We start from the raw sequence: 25,909 nt of genomic DNA, 5'->3' as shown, positions 1-25,909 counted from the left end.
ACGTACCTCAAGGCCATAGCCAGGTGTAACAGTTACCTGCCACCTCACAGGGGCGGTGCCTCAGGGCGCGGCTCTGTAGCCACACACCACACATGTGCACATATGTGTTTGTGCGTGTGCACGTGGGTGTGTGGTCTGGACCTCCCCAGCCATTCAAGGCTGCAGCCTCACTGCTCAGCTCGTCTCTGTGGCCTTTGCACCTCTCTTACTTCGTGGAGCGATTCGCACAGGCAGTTTCTCGTCCTCCAGGAGCCGGGAAGCGAAGTGTGAGAACCCAGACGTGAGTGTGAGTGCTGCACAGCCAGCCGCGGCGCTGCCCCCCTGCCCGCGGTGACCGCTTCAGGCAGACAGGTCCCCGAGGGCCAGGCCTCAGCCTGGAGGCGCCATGATCAGCAGAGGGTGTCGGGGTCCAGAGGTGGAGTCAGGAGGACCTGCCTCGGAATGAAGCGAAATGGTTAATTTTTCCCTTTCTTTTCTTTCTCTGTTTTCCTTTTGTGGCAGGATCTCCCAGTGGAGCCCTTGCTGGCCTGGAACTCACAGAGATCCTCCTGTCTCTGCCTCTGAATGCCGGGATTAAAGGCGTGCGCCACCACACCCAGCAATTGAAGTGAAAATAAATATCTTTGTGCTGAGGCAGGGGGATGGTGAGTTTGAAGCCAGCCTGGGCTACGTGAAAGAGAGGTGCTCAGAAAAAAAAGCAGAAACATTTCTTCAAGTGTGGGTGTGGGCATCTCAAGAAGAGGAGGGGGAGCAGGGGGCCCAGGGGGCGGGCAGAGGTGGGGGAGAAGGGCACGGGGCGGGGGGGGGAGTCAGGGCCAGTGTGGGGAGGTCAGAGGACCAGCTGCAGGACTCAGCGCTCTCCTCCCTTCCTCCACGTGTGTCTCGGGATTGAACTCAGGTCGTTAGGCTTGGCCACAATCCCCTCCACCCTCTGAGCCCTCTCGCCAGCCCTGCGTGTCTTTACTGGAGTATTCATGCGTTTGTTTTACTAAGTGTGTTGTTTAAGCTGGGCAGTGGTGGCACACGCCTTTAGCCCCAGCCCTCAGGAGGCAGAGGCAGGTGGATCTCTGTGAGTTCGAGGCCAGCCTGGTCTACAGAGTGAGATCCAGGACAGCCAGAGCTACACAGAGAAAGCCTGGCTTGGGGGGGGGTGTTTTGATAAGAAAAAAACAGATTTCATTCTGTAGCCCAGGTTAGCCTCAAACACACAGCGATCACTGTGGAGCACTAAATCACAGATGTGCACTAACAGTTTCTAGAGTAATTTTGTTCTTTTTTTTTTTTTTTTTTGAGACAGGGTTTCTCTGTGCATCCCTGGTTGTCCTGGAACTAGCTCTGTAGCCCAGGCTGGCCTCGAACAGAGATCTGCTGCCTCCCAAGTGCTGGGGTTAAACCAGCTAGAGTAATTAAAAAAAAAAAAAAGTCCCCATGGCCTCACCAGAGTCTTTTACAGGTGTGGATGCATTGCAAGGACAAAGTTCACCTACAGATCTGTGTCTGCCTCACTCACCTGGGCATTCTCATTTTTTAAAATAATTTAATTAATTATTTATTTATTAAGATTTATTTATTATGTATACAGCATGTGTCCCTGCAGGCCAGAAGAGGGCACCAGATCTCATTACAGACAGTTGTGAGCCACCATGTAGGTGCTGGGAATTGAACTCAGGTCCTCTGGAAGAGCAGCCAGTGCTCTAACCGCTGAGCCGTCTCTCCAGCCCCTGGGCATTCTCATTTAGTCTGTTTTAATGTGTATGTGTGCACATGAGTGCAGTTCCCACAGAAGCCAGAAGGGGGGCATCAGAACCCTCTGTAGCTGGAGTCACAGATGGTTGTGCGCTGCCATGTGGGTGCTGGGAACTGAACTCCTGTCCTCTGAGAGAGCAGCCAGCTCTCCTAACCACTGAGCCAGCCCTAGCACCCCATGTTTTTCTGGGCGCATCCTCCATCCCACCGCCTTGGCCCCATTGGGCTACAGTGGCTAGGAAGAGCCCGTCCGTCCCCTCCCTCCCTCCCAGAAGGCGCGGGCCCGGTGAGGCTGAATGTCAGACAAATCCTGGTCTCTTTTTCGCAGGTATCTGCCTGGAGCCTTGAGTTGCTGAGCCATGGAGCCCACGGCACCTGACTTACATCTCGTGCCGGAGGCGGCAAAGGATGTCCATGTCCCTGCTCCCGACTCTGGCTGCTGCCGAACGGCGGTCACCGCGGTTGTGGCCATCAGTGTGGTCGTCCTCGTCCTGGGAGTCCTTCTGGGTAGGTGTCAGGAGGCAGGCTGGGTCCCCGGAGCAGGGGACACTCGAAAGGGCATCTGGGTGTCCCGAGCACCCGTCCAGAGCCAGCAGCCCACACGGACGGGCCCCAAGTCGGGGAGTGTGCTGGGCGAGTGTGAGGTGGGTGTCAGTGTGAAGTGTGAAGTGGGTGAGTGTGAGGTGGGTGTCAGTGTGAAGAGTGTGCTGGGCGAGTGTGAGGTGGGTGTCAGTGTGGAGTGTGAAGTGGGCGAGTGTGAGGTGGGTGTCAGTGTGGAGTGTGAAGTGGGCGAGTGTGAGGTGGGTGTCAGTGTGGAGTGTGAAGTGGGTGAGTGTGAGGTGGGTGTCAGTGTGGAGTGTGAAGTGGGTGAGGAGGTGGGTGTCAGTGTGAAGAGTGTGCTGGGCGAGTGTGAGGTGGGTGTCAGTGTGAAGAGTGTGAAGTGGGCGAGTGTGAGGTGGGTGTCAGTGTGGAGTGTGAAGTGGGTGAGTGTGAGGTGGGTGTCAGTGTGGAGTGTGAAGTGGGTGAGTGTGAGGTGGGTGTCAGTGTGGAGTGTGAAGTGGGTGAGTGTGAGGTGGGTGTCAGTGTGAAGAGTGTGAAGTGGGCGAGTGTGAGGTGGGTGTCAGTGTGGAGTGTGAAGTGGGTGAGTGTGAGGTGGGTGTCAGTGTGGAGTGTGAAGTGGGTGAGTGTGAGGTGGGTGTCAGTGTGAAGAGTGTGAAGTGGGCGAGTGTGAGGTGGGTGTCAGTGTGGAGTGTGAAGTGGGTGAGTGAGGTGGGTGTCAGTGTGAAGAGTGTGAAGTGGGTGAGTGTGAGGTGGGTGTCAGTGTGGAGTGTGAAGTGGGTGAGTGAGGTGGGTGTCAGTGTGAAGAGTGTGAAGTGGGCGAGTGTGAGGTGGGTGTCAGTGTGGAGTGTGAAGTGGGTGAGTGTGAGGTGGGTGTCAGTGTGAAGAGTGTGAGGTGGGTGTCAGTGTGAAAAGTGTGAAGTGAGTGAGTGTGAGGTGGGTGTCAGTGGGAGGTGGGAACCCAGAAGGCGTGCTCAGCACTGGGGTGAATACCCGGGGATGATCCTGTGCGTTTTACAGCTGCTCTCTCGGGGGCAGAACTAGAGGCTGCGACAGAAGGATTGGGAGTTCCTGGTCAGCCAGGGCTCCCGAGATGTGGCTCAGGGGTGGAGCTCCCACCTGGAGACCCCAAGTGAGGGCCTGGGGGCCCGGTCAGGGATGGAGCCCCTGCCGGGGGCGTGGCTCAGCCAGAGCCCGTTGGAATGGTTATTCTCTGTGCGAGTGATGACGAACACAAATTGGGAAACCTTCTTGTGCAGCACAAGAATAAACTGATTTCTCCAGCTACAATAATATTCAAGTTTTCTGCGCGATGGCCGCCTGCCGTGGCTGCCTGCTGCCCCCTAGTGGCCGTGCCTGCCTCACAGCGGCATCCTCTGCCCTTGTGCCCGGATTCGGGCTTCCGGACAGTCGGCGAGGATTTCAAGACTGTTGGGACCCCGGGCTGGCCCTGGTGTGAGGCACAAAAAACTTCGTGCCATTTTTGAGAGCTTATCTTATTTTGAGGAGAAGAAGAAGGGTCTCATGTAGCCCAGGCTGGCCTCAAGCTCTTATTGCTGAGGATCCCCCTGCCTCCATCTCTGAAGTGCTGGGACCACAGGTGTGCGTCACCACCCCTGGCTTATGGATGCTATGGTGGTACCCAGGCCTGCATGCCTGCTGGGCGAGTGTTCTACCCACTGACCCACAGTCACTGGGATGTTTCTTCTACCCACGATTTCAAAAATCTATCCCAGGGAGTCACGGGGATTCAGGATTCACATTCTGTTTGATTCTGTTGTGTGGTTTTTATGTTTTGTTTGCTTGCTTTTTTTCCCCCCTGAGACAGGGTTTCTCTGTGTAGCCCTGGCTGTCCCAGAACTCGCTCTGTAGCCCAGGCTGGCCTTGAACTCACAGAGATCCGCCTGCCTCTGCCTCCCGAGTGCTGGGACTAAAGACGTGCGCCACCACTGCCTGGCAGACTTTGTTTTCAATTTTTATTTTCTGTGTATGAGTGTTTTGTCTGCAGGTATGTGTGTGCAGTGCCTACAGAGGCCAGAGGAGGGTGTCGGCCCCCCGGAACTGGAATTATAGGCGGTTTTGATCCGCCATGTGGACCCTGGGAACTGAACCAGGGTGCTCTCCAGCCTCTGTTTGAATTTTCGTCTGGGTCTAGCTATGGTGTCCAGGTCGGTGTTAAATGTCCGGGCTGCTGCCGTCTTCCCGGCTCAGCCTCCAGAGAGGCCGGGGCACGGGCACAGCCTCCTGTTTTGGCGGTTTTGTTGAGTTTTGTTCCTTTTTTTGATGTAACTCACAGTTGGAAACTCCTTTTGGGAAGCACAGGCAGGGACAGCTGTGGCGGGGGATTGTAATATTCAGTTGGCACAGGCTACAAAGCAAAGCCCTGCCTCGAACGAAGAAGCGAAGAGGGGCCAGGAGATGTGGAGGGTCTGCCTTGCAAGACCCTGAGTCCCATCCACTGCCGTCACAGAAGAAGCCAGGTGTAGTGGCAGGCTCTGTGATCTCAGCGCTGGGGGTACGGGACGCACACAGGAGGATCCCCACGGCTCGCTGGCCAGCCTAGCGGAGTTGGGGAGCCCTGTGTTCAGTGAGAGACCCTGCCCCAAACGCAAGATGGAGAATGAGAGAGCAAGGCACCCGGTGACCTGATGTTCACACACGTGACCGTCAGTGAAGGCCGGCAGCCCTGGATGCACAATGTGAGGGTCCGGAGGTCCCCTGGCTTGTTCTACATAAATTGCTGTCCCATCCTAGGGAGGCATTGGGGAACACACTGCAAGACCTCCCGGGGGGCTCTCAGCTGTGATGTCATTGACGCGGGTCAAGGAAGCTGACTTTAGGGATACCCCAGGTCACTTGGCCTCTATAGGCTTTTTGCTTGTTTGTTTGTTTTTGTTTTTCGAGACAGGGTTTCTCTGTGTAGCTTTGGAGCCTGTCCTAGATCTCGCTCTGTAGACCAGGCTGGCCGCGAACTCACAGAGATCCGCCTGCCTCTGCCTCCCGAGTGCTGGGATTAAAGGCGAGCGCCACCCCCGCCAGGCTTCTCTATAGGCTTTATACTATATCTAGGGGTCCCAGGGAAGGCCTCGTAGACTCCTTCAGGAAAGGCACGCTGGTGCCCAGCCCCGAGGAGTCGGGTCTCCTGTGTGTGGAGGCTTGGCAGGTGCAGGGGTGCGGAGGCCAGGCTCACAGTGGGGCTCTCTAACCGGCAACCGTCTCGCCGCAGGCTTCCTCTCCGAGCAGGGGGTGCACGTGGAGCACACGGCACGGCTCCACGGGATCCGCTTCACCGGCGCGCTTCGGCAGGAGACCTCTGACTACTACCGCCTGCTCACAGCTGCTCTGCAGACGCTGGTGAGCCGAGCCGGGACACAGAGGAGGGAGCCGGCGGGGTGGACCTGTGGCCGGGAAGCCAGTCTGTGGGGTGGGAGGGAACATGGAGTGCTCGGATTCCACCTGATGAGCAGGCAGGATTGTGGAGCACATGTGTGTACTTCTGTCTGGACCTGGTTTCCTATCATGGAGTCCACGCTGTGGGAGTCTCTCACTGAAAACAGTGTCCTCAGGGGCCTCCATCCTGTGGTCTGTGACAGAGCCTTGACATGCTCATGGCCGCATGCTGGTCGAGTGTGGGAATGGGTCTTCCTTTGTGTATCTGTTGTCCACTCATCTGTCCACCCACCCATCTATCTATCATCCACCCACCCGCCTGCCCGTCTGTCCATCCATCGATCCACCCATCCATCCATCCACCTGCCTGCCCGCCCTCCCGCATGCCCGTCTGTCTGTCAGTCCATCCACCCATCCACCCATCCATCCATCCATCCATCCACCACCCACCCACCCATCTCTATGGACACAGACAGGCCACCGGCCCTGCCTCAAGGCACCGGGTCCTGTGTAGCTCTGGAATGCCTGTAACTGAGGTCGCTGTCAGTCTTTGTGGTTATAACTCGGGAGTGGCACATAGTCATTTTCTTTTCCAGGGCTGAGTAATATTCAATTGTGTGCATGGACTGCACTGTGTTGGTTTGTTAATTTATTGACAGGAGAGTGTTTTCACATGACTACCTTCACAACACCCACCCCACCCCATCAGTGGCTCTGGGGTCCTGTTTCACTGTGGTCCTCAGCATTACTGTGGTCCTCAGCATCACTGTGGTCCTCAGCATCACTGTGGTCCTCAGCATCACTGTGGCCTCAGCATCACTGTGGTCCTCAGCATCACTATGGTCCTCAGCATCACTGTGGACTCAGCATCACTGTGGCCTCAGCATTACTGTGGTCCTCTGCATCACTGTGGCCTCAGCATCACTGTGGCCTCAGCATCACTGTGGCCTCAGCATCACTGTGGTCCTCTGCATCACTGTGGCCTCAGCATCACTGTGGACTCAGCATCACTGTGGACTCAGCATCACTGTGGTCCTCAGCATCACTGTGGTCCTCAGAATCACTGTGGCCTCAGCATCACTGTGGCCTCAGCATCACTGTGGTCCTCTGCATCACTGTGGCCTCAGCATCACTGTGGACTCAGCATCACTGTGGACTCAGCATCACTGTGGTCCTCTGCATCACTGTGGCCTCAGCATCACTGTGGCCTCAGCATCACTGTGGACTCAGCATCACTGTGTTCCTCAGCATCACTGTGGCCTCAGCATCACTGTGGACTCAGCATCACTGTGGACTCAGCATCACTGTGGTCCTCAGCATCACTGTGGACTCAGCATCACCGTGGTCCTCAGCATCACCGTGGTCCTCAGCATCACCGTGGTCCTCAGCATCACTGTGGACTCAGCATCACCGTGGTCCTCAGCATCACCGTGGTCCTCAGCATCACCGTGGTCCTCAGCATCACTGTGGACTCAGCATCACTGTGGTCCTCAGCATCACTGTGGTCCTCAGCATCACTGTGGTCCTCAGCATCACTGTGGTCCTCAGCATCACTGTAGACTCAGCATCACTGTGGCCTCAGCATCACTGTGGACTCAGCATCACTGTGGCCTCAGCATCACTGTGGACTCAGCATCACTGTGGCCTCAGCATCACTGTGGACTCAGCATCACTGTGGCCTCAGCATCACTGTGGTCCTCAGCATCACTGTGGTCCTCAGCATCACTGTGGACTCAGCATCACTGTGGCCTCAGCATCACTGTGGACTCAGCATCACTGTGGACTCAGCATCACTGCCTTGTTTCTCTTGCAGTTTGTGAGCAGTTTCCGAAAAACAGAGTTAGAATCGAGCTGCGTGGGCTGCACTGTGCTCAGTTACAGGTGAGTGAGGGCCTCCCCGAGGGCAAAACAACCTTGGCAGACATTTCGGAGATGCCAGAAGATTCTAGACAATTCCTGAACCTTCTAGAAGATTCAGAAGATTCTTGAAAATTCTGGCAGCAAGCATGTGTCCCGCCTCCAAGGCCCTGTCCTGCTTGCAGGGACGGGAACTCCAGCGTGTTTGTGCATTTCCGGCTCCACTTCCTGCTGCGAGCGCTCCAGCCGCTGAGCCTGGACCAAGAGGAAGACATCCTGCAGAAAGGCCTCCAGGCAAGGCTGGGGGAACATGGTCTTCCCCTGGCCGCCTACGGCACCATCGTGTCAGTGGAGCTGACAGGTAGGTAGGTGGGCGGCAGCCCCAGTCAGGGAGACAAAGGCTGCTGGGGGCGGGGTGCAGCTCAGATTGCACAGAACATCATATTTTTAAAAATCTCCCCCTCTGATGGAAGGAGGGAAGGAACCAGCTTCCCACACCCGCGGAAGCAGAGGGCTGGCCGCCTCTTATGGATGGGGACAGAGTGCAAACATCTTACTTTTGTGACCCGTGAGCTTCGGCTGTAAGAGTCCCCTCACATTCACGGACTATTCTCCATGGTTTTAGTCGTACTTGGTTCACTGTAGTTCCAAAGATAAAACAGAAAACTCCAGAACTAGCCAGGCATGGTGGTGCACACCTTTAATCCCAGCACTCGGGAGGCAGAGGCAGGTGGATCTCTGTGAGTTCGAGGCCAGCCTGGGCTACAGAGTGAGATCCAGGACAGGTACCAAAACTACACTACACAGAGAAACCCTGTCTTGAAAAACCAAAAAAAAAAAAAAAAAAAAAAAAAAACAAAGAAAAAAAAAAGAAAAAGAAAAAGAAATGCAGAAATGTCCTTCACTGAGAGGCCGGGTAAGAATGGGAGAGCCAATAAGAAACCCGTTCAGACTCCTGAGACCTCACTGTCCCCTGACCCTGATATAATGGCTGAGGTCTCCATGACCGCCATCTTCTAGAACATTCCTCGGTGACGGTGTGTCCCCACTGGGATGGTGGCTGACCAGCCATGCTGAGGACAAGGTTAGAGTTAGGCGACCCTGCTGCCCCCTGCAGTGAGATGTCAAAGAATCAGCACGCACAGTGCACAGTTGACCTCGTCACATAGCCCAGGCTGACCTCAAAGGCACAATCCTCCTGCCTCAGCCTCGACGACAGGCGAGCATCACCGTGCCCGGCTCTCACTTGGTTTTGTCTGTTCCCCTTCAGGAAGGTGTGAAGGTCCGGTGACCGAGAGGGACTTAAAGTCAGGTAGGACTGTCCTCTGCCTGCGGCTCGGCTTCCGCTGAAGGTCCTCACGGCTTCTGTCCTGGAATGGCACGTGTGCCCCTGAGGGCCTGGCTTCCCGGGGAAGTTAACACCGCAGGCCTGAGCCCGGGGACCGCAGAGAGGCACCAAGCGCTGTCCACAGCCGGGCCAGCCGCGCGAAGGCTGTTGGGTTATTTATTTATAAAAGTTGGGGTCTCTCTTGCCGGGCGGTGGTGGCACACGCCTTTAATCCCAGCACTCGGGAGGCAGAGCCAGGCGGATCTGTGAGTTCGAGGCCAGCCTGGGCTACAGAGCGAGATCCAGGAAAGGCGCAAAGCTACACAGTGAAACCCTGTCTCGAAAAACCAAAAAAAAAAAAAAAAAAAGTTGGGGTCTCACTATGTAACCCAGGAGGCTTCACACTCAGAGCTGCCTCTGCCTCCTGAGTGCTGGGGTCGGACGTGTGCGCCCCTTCCCCAGACGGTATTTACTCTGAAGGTTCCTCTCCATTCGTCTGTTACTGAGACAGACAGGCGCACAGCGGCTGAAGAGAGGCAGGGTCTGTCCTGGCCGCAGTTAGCACCCTCCGTCATGGTGGGGAGTCACACTGAGTCCACAGTCAGGAAACGGAGAGGTGGCCCCAGCCCGTGGACCCCAGGCTAGCCCAGGACCTCAGACCACAGGATGGCAGTGCCACGTGAACCTCAGTTAACCCGGTGCAGAGATTTCCTCAGCCCGGCAGACACTCCGTAGTGTTTCTAGGTCCCACCAAGTTGCCGTCACAGAAGGTGACAGAATTCTATTGTAAAAACAAAATCAGGAGCCGGACATGGCAATGCACACCTTTAACCCCAGCACTCAGGAGGCAGAGGCAGGTGGATCCCTGTGAGTTTGAGGCCAGCCTGGGCTACGTAGGGAGTTTCAGACCCTCCAAGGCTACACCGTGTGACCCTGTCTCACACGCCAATCACTCCTGGCTCACACACATCCATGCTGTCTAGCCCTGGCCTGTCCCAAGCAAAGAGCTCGAGAGAGGTTTTTCCACTGTGGGGTTTCCCAGTGAACCCCTGCAGGTCCTGTCCCCAGCTGGGTTCTCTGTCCCCAGGCCGCTGCCCCGAGAACGCCTTCTCCTGTGCAAACAGTCAGTGTGTGAGCAAAGAGAACCCCGAGTGTGACAACAGGATGGACTGCTCCGACGGGTCGGATGAGGCTCAGTGCGGTCAGTGTCAGTGTGGCCTGGGCTCGGGGCTCTCGGGGCTCCTAAACGGGGGGGGGGGGGGGGCAGAGGGAGGGGAGTGGTCTAGAGGGAAGCATGCCACCCACTAAGCACGGGTGCCCAGAGGACAATCCTCAGACTACAGCAGCCATGGCAGCCTGGAGCTCTATGCTGCCAGGAACAAGGACTGGTCAGATCTGAGCAAGGAGCGAAGAGAATACTATGTGGTCATCAACATGTTTCCGGCAATCTCAGCCTGCGCAGTAAGAGGACACCAGGGTCCTAGTCTGCTCCCTGCCGCTGTGATAAAACATTCTGAGCAAAAGCAACTCCAGGAGGAATAGGTGTGTTCAGCTCACCGTCCTTCGTCATGGGAGTCGGGGCAGGAACTCGAGCCGAGGCCGTGAGGCAGCCTGGGCTCACTCTCCCAGGCTCACTACAGTCCAGGACACACGCCTAGGCGCTGACTCCAGCCTCGAGAGTCACTAGTCAAGGACGCGCTTGGTGGTGTGGGCATGTCATCCAATACTCAGGAGCTGAGGCAGGAGGATCAGGAGGTCCAGGGCAGCTTGTGCTGGAATGAGAGTCTGTTTTAAAAGAAAGAAATTATGCTGGGCAGTGGAGGTTTGCACCTTTAATCCCAGCACTCGGGAGGCAGAGGCAGGCGGATCTCTGTGAGTTTGAGGCCAGCCTGGGCTACAGAGTGAGATCCGGGACAGCCAGGGCTACACAGAGAAACCCTGTCTGGAAAAAAAGGAAGGAAGGAAGGAAGGAAGGAGAAAAAAGAAGAATGAATAAAAGAGAAGTGAACATGGGTTTGAAGGTCACATGACCTTCATGTTTGGCACCAGGTGTGAGCTTTTCACTGACACTAACTGACCTGGGGCTTCAAGAAGACAGGGCGGCCCCAAGCAAGTGGCTGCGCCTTGAATTAGGGCCGAGTGATGAGTGACAGGCGGCCGTGGGTCCGGCGGGCGGCGGCCTTGTGTCTTGCAGACTGCGGCTGGCAGCCTGCCTGGAGGTCAGCGGGCAGGATCGTGGGCGGCGTGGAGGCGGCGCCCGGGGAGTTCCCCTGGCAGGTCAGCCTTCGCGAGAACCATGAGCACTTCTGCGGGGCCACCATCATCGGGGCCAGGTGGCTGGTGTCCGCCGCCCACTGCTTCAACGAGTGAGTCCCTCCCGGCCTCGGCTGCGCTGTCCAGCCTGGCCTGTCCGCCGCCCCCCTGCTTCTCCCTCCTCCCCCTGCTTCTCCCTCCTCCTCCTCTTTTGGTTTATTTAATTTTACGGGTATGAATTTCGCCTGTCGGTCTGTCTGTGCACCTTGTGGCCAGAAGGTGGAGTTGGGTCCCTGGAACTGGAGTTACAGATGGTTGGGAGACGGCATGTGGGTGCTGGGAAATGAACCTAGGGTCTTCTGTAGGAGCAGATGATGAGCTAACCAGTGAGCAGTCACTCCAGGCCCTTTTCTCTTCTGTTGAATTGTCTTTTTTTTAAAGACAAGACCTTAGGCGGTGGTGGCACACACCTTTAATCCCAGCACTGGGAGGCAGAGGCAGGCAGATCTCTGAGTTCGAGGCCAGCCTGGTCTACAGAGAGAGTTCCAGGACAGTCAGGGCTACACAGAGAGACCCTGTCTCGAGGAAAAAAAAAAAAAAAAAAAGACAAGGCCTCACTAGGTCTCCCAGGCTTCCCAGCAATTCATAATCCTCCTGCCTCAGTTTTCTGAGTTCTGGGGTTACAGACATCCACCTCCACAGCCCAGTCTGCATTCACTTTCATTTGTTACTTATTTAGTTTTGAAAGAGGGTCTCACTATGTAGCTGTCCTGGATCTCACTCTGCAGGCCAGGCTGTCCTTGAACTCACAGAGATCGGCCAGCCTCTGCTCCCAGGTGCTGGGATCAAGGGCCTGCACAGTCCTGCTCACTTTTTTATTTATTTGTGTCTGTATGCGTGTGGGTGCACGTGCCAAAGTGTGTGTGCATGTGCGCGTGTCGAGGATAACTTGCAGTAGCTGATTCGCTCCTTCCACCCCGTGTGACCTTGTCAAGCGCCTGTGCCCGCGGAGCCCTCTGGCTGGCGGCCCCTGCACCCTGACCTAGGGCCGAGGACAGAGATGTCCGCAGTCACAGTCGGCAAACTTTACTCTTTGCTTGCTGACTCCTCGGAGCCCCCACTTCAGCCGCACCCCTCGGGCCCCCCAGATTCCAGGACCCCGCGCAGTGGGCGGCCCAGGCCGGCAGCGTGCACCTGAGCGGCTCGGAGGCCAGCGCCGTGCGCGCACGCGTGCTCCGCATCTCCAAGCACCCGGCCTACGACGCGGACACCGCGGACTTCGATGTGGCGGTGCTGGAGCTGGCTCGCCCGCTGCCCTTCGGCCGCTACGTGCAGCCCGCCTGTCTGCCCGCCGCCACGCACGTCTTCCCGCCGCGCAGGAAGTGCCTGATCTCGGGCTGGGGCTACCTGAAGGAGGACTTCCGTAAGCCGCGCGCATCTGCCACCCCCGACTGCCCCGTCCAGCCCTGGGATAGGAGCTCGGGACCGACAATGGGGCTCCTGCCTCTGAGCCCAAAAGCTGGGGCCTGAGGCCAGGGACCAGGCTCAGAAAACTAAAGCCAGGGCGGGGCGTGGTCAGGGTGGGGCCCCGCCCAGAATCCCCAGTGAGGGCTGGGGGCGTGGTCAGGGTGGGCGGGGCGTGGTCAGGGTGGAGCCCCGCCTAGAATCCCCCAGTGAGGGGCTGGGGGCGTGGTCAGGCGCAGCCCCGCCTAGAACCCCCCAGTGAGGGGCTGGGGGCGTGGTCAGGGTGGAGCCCCGCCCAGAATCCCCAGTGAGGAGCTGGGGGCGTGGTCAGGGTGGAGCCCCGCCCAGAATCCCCAGTGAGGAGCTGGGGGCGTGGTCGGGGTGGAGGATTTATCTGACATGTTGGCGGCTGTGAGTTCAATATCTCTGGTAAGGAAAAAGAAAAACAAACTTGTAAAGCTAAAAGCAGCAGCACAGGACCCGAATTTGAGATGAGAAGTCAGGAGGATGAAGTCAGTCCAAGGTCGAATGGGCTAGGAAGTCAGTGTAAGGTCAGTCTGGGCTACAAGAGACCTTGTCTGCTTTGCCGCTCTTCCAGAGGTCCTGAGTTCAGTTCCCAGCACCCACATGGTAGCTCACAGCCGTGTGTGATGAGATCTGGCGCCCTCTTTTGATCTGAAGGAATAAGTGCAGACATACATGTAGACAGAACACTGTATACACAATAAATAAATAAACAAATGAATGAATAAATAAATAAATGGAGAGAGAGAAAGAAAGGAAGAAATAAAGAAAGAAGGAAAGAAAGAAAGGAAGGAAGGAAGAAAGACCTGCTGGTGGCAGGTGGAGAGTGCGGTTTTTTGGGGCTGGGACTGAGTTCCTGTCAGGAGGAAGCGGGCTCGTTCGGGGAGCGTGGCGAGGAACCGGCCCTGGGGTGTCCAGCCGGGGGGTGTCCAGCCCTGGGGTGCCCAGCCGGGGGATGGTCCTGGGCGTCCTGGCTCAGCGCGGCTGCTGGGCTCCGGAGCCCTCACCCCGCTTTTCTCGGTGGCAGTGGTCAAGCCTGAGGTCCTGCAGAAGGCCACGGTGGAGCTGCTGGAGCAGAGCCTGTGCGCCAGCCTGTACGGCCACTCGCTCACCGACAGGATGCTGTGCGCCGGGTACCTGGACGGGAAGGTGGACTCGTGCCAGGTGCGCCCGGGCCGCGCCCACCCTCCGCCCCTCTCCGCAGCGCCCGCAGAGGCACAGGCTGTGTCAGGACTGCGCGGGCCAGCCTGAGCTACATGAGGCCCCGTCTCAAAAAGGAAAACAAGAAATACGCTGCCTGCTTTTGTGGCTGACTGAATTTTATGAAAACAGAAGTCACTGTATGTTTTTACTTTTAGTTTTTCCGAGACAGGGTTTCCCTGTGCAGCCCAGGCTGGCCTGGATCTCACGCTGTAGCCCAGGCTGGCCTGGAACTCACAGAGATCCTCCTGCCTCCGCCTCCCGAGGCCCGGGGCCGGAGGGATGGCTCCGAGGTTCGGAGCTTGAGGGGAGATGCCCAGGCGGGCAGGCGCATAGATATCTAGGTAGTCAGGCGGTGAGGGTGCTGCAGGCAGGGGCGAGGACCCCACGTTTGCGGTTCTGCGCGGGGCGCGCACAGCCTGGCCCCGGCCCTGGGGACCCCCGCCCGAGCTGACCGTGCTCCCCCGTCCCCAGGGCGACTCGGGGGGACCCCTGGTCTGCGAGGAGCCTTCCGGGAGGTTCTTCCTGGCCGGCATTGTGAGCTGGGGCATCGGCTGTGCGGAAGCGCGGCGGCCGGGCGTCTACACCCGCGTCACCCGGCTGCGGGACTGGATCCTGGAGGTGACGCGCGCGGCTGCCACCGCGGCCCCCGCGCCCCTCGCCCCGGGCCCTCCCCGGCCCACCAGCCCTGACAGCTCGCTGCCCGGCACCTCGGCCAGACCCACGGCGGCGCCCAGCACGGCACCGCCACACACCAGCACGGCGGCCAAGCCACAAGGTACGGCGGGGCGGCCCCCCTCCCGGTGGGGGTTGGAGAGGTGAGGGAGCTCGATCGATCGATCGGCAGTCGACTGTCGATGTCTGCCAGGAAGCAGGTGCTGGAGGGGGGCTCAATCGCTGATCTTGAAGCTCTCGGTGCTGAGGGGTCGGTAATCGATTGTCAATGTCTGTCACGATAGGCAGCAAGAAATTGGCGGGGTTGAGACAGAGAGGGTCTCTCTGGGTAGCCCTGGCTGCCCTGGGACTCTTTATGTGCAAAGCTGGCCTCGAACTCACAGAGACCCGCCTGTCTCTGTCTGGGATTAAAGGCGTGCGCCGCCAGGACCAGCTGTGATCCACTGTTGATGTCTGGTTCAATGCTGTGGAAGTTCTGCAGCTGATAACTGATTTATTGGGGGGGGGGCGGTGCATGTGGAGGTCGGCGGACAACTTGCAGGAACTGGCTCTCTCTCTCTCCCTCTGCACCGTGTGGGTTCCGGGAAACTGAACCCAGCAAAACTTAACAGGTTTGATGGCTAGTGCTCGGATGGAGGGTTGGTGATTGATTGACAATGTCTGCCTTGGCTCCTCAGCGAGAAGTTGGTGATTGACTATTGGTGTCGTCCGTGAATGCACTTGATGAGAGATAGGCAATTTATTTTTTAAATTTTTTGAGGCAGGGTCTCACTATGTAGCCCTGGCTGGCCCGGAGCTCACTTTCTAGACCAGGTTGACTTTTAGCTCAGGGCGATCCGCCTGCCTCAGTCTCCCGGGTGCTGGGATTAAAGGCGTCCACTACCATTCCTGGCTTCACTTTGCATTTTTTGGAACCGTGATGCAGGTGCATTTGAAAATGAAGCTGCAAAGACAGAATAGTTAGAGTGACCCACGGGGTCTGCACGGAGTTGGCTGTCGTGGCCGTGGACCCGCGTGGGAGCGAGACTGAGTCTCTGGGTGGCCGGTGGGGTCCTGTGGGCACTGCCCGTGCCCGGCATGCCTCTCTGCGTCTCCGTCTCGTCAGCCCTGCGTCTCCTCTCGGGTTTTGTGTGTTCTGTGGTGCAGGGGTCTGGAACCGGGGGCCCCGCCACACCCCGCCCAGACGGCTCTGCCTCCTCCAGGGTTTGCTGCTGCCCGCCCCTCTTTCCCTCTCCAGCCAGCCCTGTCTCCGTCCCTCCCCTTTCTCCTCCCCTCCCTTCTCAGGCAGAACAATCCTCCTGCCTCAGCTTCTGAGTGCTGGGATGACAGGCATGTGCCACCATGTGGATGTGACCTGTGGGTCCTGCGAACCTCCTGGGTGTGGTTGATTGTATCTCAGTCATTCCAAGCTCAGGTTTCCCGGGAACCTCCGGCCCTGCCACCCCGGGCGATGTCCTCGTTGCTCTGTGTGTAGCTCATTCGGGGGCCAGAGCGGGTGAGCCCTGGGTGGATAAGGACCCCACCCCCTCTCCCCTCCCCCTGCAGAGTGTGGGGCTAGGCCTGCGATGGACAAGCCCACTCGGATTGTGGGTGGGCTCGGCGCCGTGCCTGGGGAGGTGCCCTGGCAGGCCAGCCTGAAGGAAGGATCCAGACACTTCTGCGGAGCCACCGTGGTGGGTGACCGCTGGCTGCTGTCCGCAGCTCACTGTTTCAACCAGTAAGGCCTCCCACGAGCCCGGATCGCAGACTTGCTGGTGGGGTGGTGGGGTGGTGCATTCCTGTCCCTAAAACAAACAGCCAACACAAACCAAAACAGAAACGGAGGTCGCCCAGGCCCACGACTGTGCCCCTGTGGGCTCCACAGCAGGGACCAGCAGGGACCGATGAGTTGCTGGGGTCTTGGTCAGAGCAACAAAAAGCAAAGCCCCAGGGTGCACTCTCTCTCAGGTCCCCTTCCAGGGCCCCTCCCTGGGGTGCGGGTATTGGCCGGGAGGGGGCAGGCCGGCATGCCTGAGGTCTTGTCTCCGCAGCACCAAGGCAGAACAGGTGCAGGCCCACCTGGGCACCGCGTCCCTGCTGGGCGTCGGCGGGAGCCCCATCAAGCTGGGGCTGCGAAGGGTGGTTCTGCATCCCCGCTACAACCCAGGCATCCTGGACTTTGACGTGGCCTTGCTGGAGCTGGCCCGGCCGCTGCTCTTCAATAAGTACATCCAGCCCATCTGTCTCCCCTTGGCCATCCACAAGTTCCCTGTGGGCCGCAAGTGCATGATCTCAGGCTGGGGCAACACGCAGGAGGGAAATGGTGAGCAGGTCCCGGAGGGAGATGATGGCTAAATTCTCCAGGGCCTGGCCTGGGAGGGATGGGGTTTGGCTTCCCTCACCTGGGCCCTAAATCATTCCTCTGCGCTGAACCCACAGCCTAAGAGCCACTCAGTGTCTCCTAGGGGCTACATATGGACCCTCATTTGTGTGTATAAATAAAGTTTTATCGACACATTCTCCAGGCAGTGGTGGCGCACACATTTAATCCCAGTATTAGGGAGGCAGAGGCAGGCAGATCTCTGAGTTGGAGGCCAGCCTGATCTACATATTGACTTCCAGGATAGCCAGGGCTACATAGAGAGCCCTGGTCTCTAAAAACAAAACAAACAAAAAACAACAACAAAAACAGATGTCCATGGCTGCAAAAAACATCTGTGCTGACCCTTTGGCCACAGACTTGAGTCACTGGCTCTGGCTACACCAGAGGCCACATGCACCCCCCCCCCCCCCCCCCCCCCCGCTCCCTGCACCTCCATTCACTGACAGGATAAACTGAAAATGTTTATTCTCTAGCTCAGTGGTGCCCAACATTCCTGATGCTGCAACCCTTTAATACAGTTCATGTGTGGTGACCCCCAGCCATAAAACTATTTCGTTGCTACCCCAAAACTGTAATTTTGCTTTTTTTTTTTTTTTGGTTTTTCGAGACAGGGTTTCTGTGTAGTTTTGGTGCCTGTCCTGGATCTCACTCTGTGGACCTGGCTGGCCTCGAACTCACAGAGACCCGCCTGGCTCTGCCTCCTGAGTGCTGTGATTAAAGGCGTGGCTACCACCGCCCGGCTTTGCTACTGTTATGAATATGAATCGTAAATATGTACTATGGGGACCCCAAAGGGGTCGCGGCCCATGGAGTGAGAACCATTGTTCTAGCCCTTTGTGAAAATGTGAATGGTTGGCCTGCAGCTGTCTTCCCAGCTTGGGAGGCAGAGGTGCGGGCATCGTAGGTTCAAGGCCAGCCTGGGTAACATAGTGAGACCCTCAAATCCCCAAGAGTTAGGGGTGTGTTGAGCACTCGCCTAGCATGTGCAAAGTCCCTGGGTTGCCCCCAAGCCCCACAGGAGAACATAAGAATTCCTGTGACAGCCAGGCAGTGGTGGCGCACACCTTTGATCCCAGCACCTGGGAGGCAGAGGCAGGAGGATCTCTGCGAGTTCTGGGACAGCCAGAGCTACACAGTGAGACCTTGTCTCAAACAAAACAAAAATTCCTGTGAGATCTGCTCACTGTGCCCAGGATAGGGACAGCACCTGGTGGCCCTGCTTGGTGACAAGTCACTTGGTGGCCTTCTGAGCTCTCTTTCCCGGCAGCCACCAAGCCCGACATCCTGCAGAAGGCGTCCGTGGGCATCATAGAGCAGAAGATGTGTGGTGCCCTGTACAATTTCTCCCTCACGGACCGCATGCTCTGCGCCGGCTTCCTGGAGGGCAAGGTTGACTCCTGCCAGGTGGGTGTCACAGGGACACCCCACGCTCCCCCTAGGCTTGGGGTGCAGCTCAGTGATGAGCACTGGCCTAGCATGTGTGAGGCCCTGGGTTCCTTCCATCCCCGGTGCTGGAAAAAGAAGAGCGGAATGAGTGGAGGAGGCTCAGAGAAGGCGCGGTCTGAGGTCAGAGCCACGCCTGAATGCAGAGCCTCAAGTCCAATGGGAGTGGAGCCTTTCTGTTCTTTCCATGGGCGTCCCATGAAGATCCGGTGGGGTCTTTCTCCTGCAGGGCGACTCTGGTGGCCCGCTGGCATGTGAGGAGACACCAGGTGTCTTCTACCTGGCGGGCATCGTGAGCTGGGGCATCGGCTGCGCGCAGGCGAAGAAGCCGGGCGTTTATGCACGCGTCACTCGGCTCAAGGACTGGATCCTGAAGGCCATGTCCTCAGGCCCCGGCTCCACGCTCCGCCCCCACACCTCCAGCACACGGCTTATCCCTAACCAGCCCCCCAGAACCACGGCTGCTGGCCTCACTGCCCAAGAGGCCACCACCAGACCGGCAACCCCCAGGGCCACCAGCAGGGTGACCGCTAGACCGCTCAACAGGACGCTGTCTGCCAGGAGCACCACCAGGGGACAGACACCAGCCCCCAATGCCCCAGGCACCACCACGCATCCCCAACTGCCAGGTACGGTGACAGGTGGTGTGGGGCAGGCAGGTCCCCGTCACAGCTGGGGTTGGACGCGATGGCACTGAAGACACAGTGTCCCAAACTGCAGAGCTGGAGGTCAGTGTCAAGGCCCTGTGGCTGCCTGCCCGGCCTTCAGTGGGCACTCTCTCTCTCCACGTCCCCTGTGTGCGCCTGGGTGCCCACATCTGTCCGTCTGGTTGTGTGCGCACACGCGTGTGCGTGCTGAGGCCAGAGGAAGGCGTCCGTGTCCCTCCCCACCGAGGACACGGACGCCGTCCTCCATCTCTTCTAAATATTCCTCTGAAGCAAGGTATCTCACTGAACATGGAGCTTCTGGGCTTCGGCTGCAGCTGGCGAGTCCCGGCCATCCCCCTGTCTCTGCTGCCCTCCGAGCTGGGGTCAGCACGGCCATGCCCGCTGATCCACGCTCCAGCTCCTGTTCCTTTCTTATTTGTTCACTCCTGGACCGTGGTGGCCTGGACCCACTCAGTGTCTGAGGCTGACCTTGAACTCCTGATCCTCCTGCCTCAGCCTCCTGAGTCCTGCCAGGCTGCCTGTCTCCTCCTGTCTCTCTTTTCATTCTGTTGGCACTGGGGACAGACTCCGGGTCAGGCCCTGGGGTGCTCTCCTGCTGAGCCCCACCCTGGGGTCGGGGTCCGCTGGCACTCTGTGGGCGGGCCTGCAGCTGCACGCTCGGCTTTCCGCTCCGCATGCGGCAGGGCTGCGGAGGGGAAGGCACTGAAACCAGACCTCGTCATGAGCTTGTGTCTCAACTCCTCACATGGGGCAGCATCGATGCAGATGCCCGGGAGGAGGCCCCTCCACCCACCGGGGCTCTGGCCAGGGCCCTAGGAAACCGGGGTGGTGGCATACGGGGCGCTTTTCACTTGCCGGGATGAGCTCCGGAGCCCGCGTGGGCGACTGTCAGGCCCGTGACGGGCTGTCACATCGCCCAGATGCACTCAGCCCCATGACCCCAGATGCGACGGCTGGAGAGTCTGTAAATAGGCATTGTGGTAAAAGGTGGCCGCTGAGCAGGTCCCCAGTCTAAAGGGTGTCCTCGTGAAAGACAGGCCGGGCCCGAGCGCAAACTCCTGCCGTCTCAGCCGCTTGGCGGGAGCATCGCAAATCCAAGGCCAGCCTGGGCTGTGAGGGGTGTGGAAGGGCAGTGTGGGCAACTTCGTGAGACGGTCTGGTCAGCAAAGAGAAATGAAGAACGGGCTTGGGGGTGGGGTCACCCTAGACACCCCCAGTGAGGTCTGGGGGCGTGGTCAGTGTGGAGCCCCGCCCAGAATCCCCAGTGAGGGCTGGGGGCGTGGTCGGGGTGGAGCCCCGCCCAGAATCCCCAGTGAGGGGCTGGGGGCGTGGTCGGGGTGGAGCCCCGCCCAGAATCCCCAGTGAGGGGCTGGGGGCGTGGTCGGGGTGGAGCCCCGCCCAGAATCCCCAGTGAGGGCTGGGGGCGTGGTCAGGGTGGAGCCCCGCCTAGAATCCCCAGTGAGGGCTGGGGGCGTGGTCGGGGTCCAGTGTGGGAGGCTCTGGCCTTCATCATGGCCCTGAAGGTTCAAATAAAATAAAGAGGGAGAGAAAGAGGAAAGAGCGAGCAAGTTCCAGAAGGAGACAGAGGAGGGCTGGAGAGGAAGGATGGCCCAGCGACGCCTGTGCGCGTGCGGGTGCAGAGCCACAGCTGCAGCCTCAGCTCTTGGGAGACTGAGGCAGGGGAGTTTCTCTGACTTTAAGGCCGCTCTGCCCGCGTACATGAGACAGTATCTCAACACCTTTAAAACCGCCGGGTAAAGCGGACAGCCACAGCCTGCAGATGGGGACAAGATGCCCGCCGTGCGGCCTCACCCCTGCCCTGCTCCTCCGCCGAGCGTCCTCACCCCTGCCCTGCTCCTCCGCCGCGGCCTCGCCCCTGCCCTGCTCCTCCGCTGTGTGGCCTCGCCCCTGCCCTGCTCCTCCGCCCTGCGGCCTCGCCCCTGCCCTGCTCCTCGGCCGTGCGGCCTCACCCCTGCCCTGCTCCCCTGCTCCTCCGCCGAGCGGCCTCGCCCCTGCCCTGCTCCTCCGCCTTCCTCGCAGTTCCTCCCGTGCGGACCCCCAGCCAGCGACACCATTCCCGTTACTTCATAACTGCGCTTCTCTAGGCGACCCTGTAAAGAAAGGGCCGGCGCACCCCCACGGGGGTCGTGACCTGCAGGTTGAGAAGCACTGGCCTGAGCCCGTGTCCCCTCCCTGGGTGCCCCGATAGCTGGCAAGGGGCTCGTGTTTCTGTCCACCCCCACTCGGCTGAGTTCCGTCCTCCGAAGGCCCCGTGTCTGGGCGCCTCGGGTGGGAACGCTGGGGGCTTCAGAAGTCCTGGGCCAGACCCTCCCCTCCCCACGGGTGCCACTCACGTCCTGCCGGGCCAGACCCCCCCACGGGTGCCACTCACGTCCTGCCGGGCTAGAACCCCCCACGGGAGCCACTCACGTCCTGCTCTAACTCCACGGACACCTCCACGTGCAGGGCAGCATTGGGTGGCGGTGGAGCACAGAGCGGACCGGCAGGGCCACGCCTGAAGGGGGCCATGGGGGCCGCGCCAGGGCCTCCCGGCCAGGCATGAAGGGGGCCATCGGGGCCACGCCAGGGTCCCCCCGCGTCTTGGAATCCGGGAAGCACCACAGCTAGGTTGCCCGACCTCTGAAGGCCTTCAGCTCGGGCCGACCGTGACCCCGGCAATGGCAGTGGCCTGCAGCGCCTCGGCCAGGGGCCCAGGGAAGCCCGAGCCGGGACCCCAGCGCCGGGCACTCCCGGTGGGGAGGAGGTGGCCCAGGGCTCCCAAGTCACTCCCGGTGGGGAGGCGGTGGCCCAGGGGCTCCCGTCGGCCTCCTGCGGGGAGCGGATCCTCCTTTCCCCGGCCTCCTTCGGTGTTGGGTGAGGCTGGGCCAAGACGGGACACCCGGCCTGGTGGGGAGGAGAAGGCCACTGTCTGGGAAAGGGGCAGCTGGGGACACGAGGCCCCTCCGACCTCCCCCAGGGCTGGGTCAGCTGGGTTCACCGAGGGGCCAGCAGTGCGCGTGGGGAGAGTGGGGCAGGTCACAGGGGTGGGGTCCCGCTAGGGGGTGCAGCGGGCTCACACAGCGCCCGCTCTCCTCAGACTGTGGCCTGGCGCCCCCGGGGGCGCTGACCCGGATCGTGGGTGGCAGCGCGGCCTCGCGTGGGGAGTGGCCCTGGCAGGTGAGCCTGTGGCTGCGGAGCCGAGAACACCGCTGCGGGGCCGTGCTGGTGGCCGAGAGGTGGCTGCTGTCCGCCGCGCACTGCTTCGACATGTGAGTCCCGCCCCGCTGGGGGTCCCCGCCTGCCCCTGACCACCTCTGCATTTGGCTCCAGTCCCCAGGCCACCGGACAAGGCACGGCCTCCCTGGCCCGGCGCCGGGCGTGGAGGGTGCAGTTCCTTATGGGGACCCCCAACATGCGCTCATGTGCCCGTGGGGCTCAGGGTGAAGGGGGCAGACGGTCCTGTGCTGGGTCTGAGGTGCTGGGGCTCCACTGCGGAGGACTGGTGTGCGTGCGTGTGTGCTTGTGTGTGCACGCACGTGTGTGCAGGTGTATACACAACAGCCCCGGTTCTCCTGGGTGACCTAGGGGGGTCAAGAGCCTTGTCTCCTCTCCTGAGGGTGTGGAGGGCAGGGGTGGGGACCATCCTCAGCTCTGGAAATGGTGCCAGCTGGCGGTGTCCCCTCAGAGGGGCACCAGCGCGGCTGGGTGAGCCCGAGTTGGGCAGGGGGACAGAGCAGCCCATTTCCACCGGACGGTGACTCTGCCCGTGCGCACCCCGCAGCTACGGGGACCCTATGCAGTGGGCAGCCTTCCTGGGCACCCCGTTCCTGAGCGGCGCCGAGGGCCAGCTGGAGCGGGTGGCACGCATCTACCGCCACCCGTTCTACAACCTCTACACGCTGGACTACGACGTGGCGCTGCTGGAGCTGGCGGGTCCCGTGCGCCGCAGCCGCCTGGTGCGACCCATCTGCCTGCCGGGGCCCGCGCGGCCCCCCGAAGGCGCGCGCTGCGTCATCACCGGCTGGGGCTCGCTGCGGGAGGGAGGTAGGCGGCGGCCGGGGGTGGGCGCGGAGCGGGGACGTAGGGGACACGCCCCAGCCACTCCCTCGCCCTCCCAGGCTCCATGGCCCGGCAGCTGCAGAAGGCGGCCGTGCGCGTCCTCAGCGAGCAGACGTGTCGCCGCTTCTACCCGGTGCAGATCAGCAGCCGCATGCTGTGCGCGGGCTTCCCGCAGGGCGGCGTGGACAGCTGCTCGGTGAGTGGGGGGCGCTCGGTGGCCCGGGCCGGCCTGAAGGCTTGGCTGTCATTTGGACGCAGGGTCTCACTGTACTCGGGGACCCCCGAGTCCCAGGAACCCTCCTGTCTCGGCCCCCTGAGCGCTGGTTTCTCACCTGGGATCTGGGGTTTAACTCAGGTCCCCAGGCTTGTGTGACAAGGGCCCCGGATTGAGCCCGCCCGGGAGCCTCCCCCACCCAGCCCACCACTGACCCGGGACATGCCGAGGCACAGCTGCTTAATCAAAGACAACACGCGGGGTTCCCACGTCCTCCCGGGGGGCCAGGCGGGGCACGGTTGCTCAAAGCTGGAGGTCTGAGGCAGGGTTACTGTGTTGGAGACGAGAGCACATGTACACACATGCACACAACTCCTTACAAAGTACACGGCGGTCACTGTGTCACACGCTATGCGCCACTGGCTGCGCGGACACCAGGACCCGAGCTCGGATCCCCGGGAGGCACACAAAGGCCCACGGTCACCGGCCACAAGCACCTGTCACCCCATTCTGTGAGACAGGATGATGGCTGGGAACCAATGGCCACCACCCACTTCCGGGGCCACAGAACCCCCACACCCCAGGCCCTCATGAGCACCACATGCACACTTATGTGCACGCGCGCGCACCCCGGGTCCTGGCAGAGGGTGCAGCCAGAGGCATTAAGAAAACACCCTAGCACTGAACCCATCCCGTCCTTGGCTCAAGTGAGGCCCCTTGGCAGTTCCTCACGTGGGGTCCTTCTGGGTCCCAAGGGCTGCGGGCCTGAGCGCACTTTCTCCTTCAGGGTGACGCAGGGGGACCCCTGGCCTGCAGGGAGCCATCCGGCCAGTGGGTGCTAACTGGGGTCACCAGTTGGGGCTATGGCTGCGGCAGGCCGCACTTCCCAGGCGTCTACACTCGCGTGGCCGCTGTGCTGGGATGGATAGGCCAGAACATCCTGGAGTGAGCACCGCGAGGCCGGCGACCCAGCCGGGAGGGGGTGGGATGGGAAGGCGCCGCGGCCGTGTACACTGTTCCAATAAACAGTTCCTGCCCCAGCTCTGCCTCAGGACCGTGTCTCAGCAACGGAGCCTTCTGACCCGGCCCGCTGGCGCCTTTTTTGTGTGAGACAGGGTCCTATGTACCCAAGGCTAACCTCAAACCTGACGCTCCTGTGCCCATCTGTCCGTCCGCCGCCCCCCCCCCCGCCCCCGCCCCATGACAGGTGTGCACACTTAGTTTCCATGGAGCTGGGGTGACACCCGGGGCCTCCTGCATGACAGGTGAGCTCCACACAGAGCTATGGAGCCACGCTGCGTATCCCAGGCTAGTCCCCAGCCCGGATGATGGGCACCTGAGACCACTGTCCGTCATTCACAAGGCTGCTCCTTTCTATTTTCTTTTTGGTTTTTCGAGACAGGGTTTCTCTGTAGCTTTGCAGCCTGTCCTGGAACTCACTCTGTAGCCCAGGCTGGCCTCGAACTCACAGAGATCCGCCTGCCTCTGCCTCCTGAGGGCTGGGATTAAGGGTGTGGCCACTCCTTTGTTTCCCGTGGGGCGACACCGCCTTCCTGAGAGCCCGCAGGCCGCGGACACCGAGGGGAAGGGTACCGGGAGGCGGGGGCCCACCCTGGGGAGGAGACCCGAACGGCAGGACGTGTGACACGCCAGCTTCTCCGCCCCAGCAGCGATTTATTGGCCTGCGCTCAGGTCACAGCTCAGGTGGGGGCAGCCAGATCCCCGCGCTCCAACTGTCCTCGGTCTCCCCTGAGACTGAGCTGGGCACAGCCGCGGCGGGAGAGGCCGGGCCCCCCGAACCCCCAGCCTGTGGGGCCGCCGGGGGCGAGCTGCAAACAGTTCCGCCCGTGGGCAAGCGCCCGGTGTCCCCCGGCCCCGGTCACATGTTGGCTCGTTCCCGCTGCAGCCGCGAGTTGTAGGCGCGGGACACGGTGTTCCAGGCGTCCATGTAGCGGTCCATGCACATGGCGATGCATTTCTGCAGGGTGACGAGGGAGCGCCAGGCTGCGTTAGGGTCGCGCGAGCCCGGGCTCCCCCCTCCCCAGGGCCCACGACGCCGCATGCGCGGCAGCCCGCTTCCGCACTCCGGCGCACGCGCAGACGCCTCACGACGCTGCGGCGCCAGGGTGCGCACGCGCCGAGCCCTCCACTCCCTGCAGCTCGTGACCCCGCGCCCCTCGCCCCGCCGGGGTCCCCGGGGCGCCTCACCTGTTCCGAGTTATCCAAGGAGCCCCCGGGCTTCCCGATGCACTTCCGGAAGCACTTGTCCGTCATCCTCTGTGGACACACGCGGGGGCTCAGCGGGGACCCACCCGGGGGGACCCCGGCCCCGACCCCGGCGCGCCCCGCACCTGCAGCAGCTCCTGCGCGTTGGCCACGGCGATCTGCACCTTCACCTGCTCCATGATGGCCCCCGGGTCCAGCTTCCCGCCGCCCGCGCCGCCGAAGTCCGAGCCGAAGCCGCTCTCCATGGCTGCGCTCTCAACCGGGCCGCGGCCGCGCGCGCCGACCCGCAGGCGCCGGAAGCCGGCGCGCTGACGTCACCAGTCCGACAGGAAGCTGAGGCCCGGGTCACCATGGAAACGAATCAAACTACACCTCCCATGACTCCGAGCGCGCCCCGCCGGGTGCTCGCCCGCGGCGGTGTGTGAAGCCCCGTACTACAGTTC

General features: G+C 60.5%; 2 protein-coding genes across 2 annotated transcripts; one reads left to right on the top strand and one right to left on the bottom strand.

Annotated features, from left to right (window-relative positions):
- The first annotated feature begins 2,080 nt into the window (after positions 1 to 2,080).
- On the top strand, positions 2,081 to 24,266 carry Tmprss9 (transmembrane serine protease 9). The gene is made up of 18 exons (XM_042267150.2): positions 2,081 to 2,253; positions 5,531 to 5,658; positions 7,508 to 7,575; positions 7,737 to 7,912; positions 8,822 to 8,863; positions 9,966 to 10,079; positions 11,073 to 11,244; positions 12,280 to 12,554; positions 13,647 to 13,783; positions 14,294 to 14,597; positions 16,040 to 16,211; positions 16,525 to 16,796; positions 18,124 to 18,260; positions 18,529 to 18,928; positions 22,065 to 22,236; positions 22,749 to 23,011; positions 23,086 to 23,222; positions 24,028 to 24,266. Exons 1-18 carry the CDS (start codon positions 2,106 to 2,108, stop codon positions 24,187 to 24,189), a joined length of 3,279 nt encoding a protein of 1,092 aa, XP_042123084.2. The 5' UTR covers positions 2,081 to 2,105; the 3' UTR covers positions 24,190 to 24,266.
- A 628-nt stretch (positions 24,267 to 24,894) lies between these two features.
- On the bottom strand, positions 24,895 to 25,772 carry Timm13 (translocase of inner mitochondrial membrane 13). Its single transcript, XM_006978155.4, has 3 exons — positions 25,592 to 25,772; positions 25,449 to 25,517; positions 24,895 to 25,218 (listed from the first exon to the last, which is right to left on the bottom strand). The coding sequence occupies exons 1-3, from the start codon at positions 25,709 to 25,711 to the stop codon at positions 25,120 to 25,122; spliced, it is 288 nt and encodes a 95-aa protein (XP_006978217.1). The 5' UTR covers positions 25,712 to 25,772; the 3' UTR covers positions 24,895 to 25,119.
- Between the last annotated feature and the right edge of the window lie 137 nt (positions 25,773 to 25,909).

The sequence above is a fragment of the Peromyscus maniculatus genome, chromosome 22, assembly GCF_049852395.1.
Source record: "Peromyscus maniculatus bairdii isolate BWxNUB_F1_BW_parent chromosome 22, HU_Pman_BW_mat_3.1, whole genome shotgun sequence".
In the NCBI taxonomy this organism is placed as follows: domain Eukaryota; kingdom Metazoa; phylum Chordata; class Mammalia; order Rodentia; family Cricetidae; genus Peromyscus; species Peromyscus maniculatus.
Note: the sequence above shows the minus strand (reverse complement) of the source record. Positions and strands in the feature narration are given on the sequence as shown.

What these genes read in the sequence shown, in the direction of transcription:
- Timm13 (XM_006978155.4), bottom strand. Translation starts at nt 25,711, where the DNA reads ATGGAGAGCGGCTTCGGCTCGGACTTCGGCGGCGCGGGCGGCGGGAAG. An exon ending in ACGCGCAGGAGCTGCTGCAG is followed by an intron (nt 25,518 to 25,591) that starts GTGCGGGGCGCG and finishes GTGTGTCCACAG; the next exon opens with AGGATGACGGACAAGTGCTT. An exon ending in CCTTGGATAACTCGGAACAG is followed by an intron (nt 25,219 to 25,448) that starts GTGAGGCGCCCC and finishes GTCACCCTGCAG; the next exon opens with AAATGCATCGCCATGTGCAT.
- Tmprss9 (XM_042267150.2), top strand. Translation starts at nt 2,106, where the DNA reads ATGGAGCCCACGGCACCTGACTTACATCTCGTGCCGGAGGCGGCAAAG. An exon ending in CTACCTGAAGGAGGACTTCC is followed by an intron (nt 12,555 to 13,646) that starts GTAAGCCGCGCG and finishes TCTCGGTGGCAG; the next exon opens with TGGTCAAGCCTGAGGTCCTG. An exon ending in CACGGCGGCCAAGCCACAAG is followed by an intron (nt 14,598 to 16,039) that starts GTACGGCGGGGC and finishes CTCCCCCTGCAG; the next exon opens with AGTGTGGGGCTAGGCCTGCG.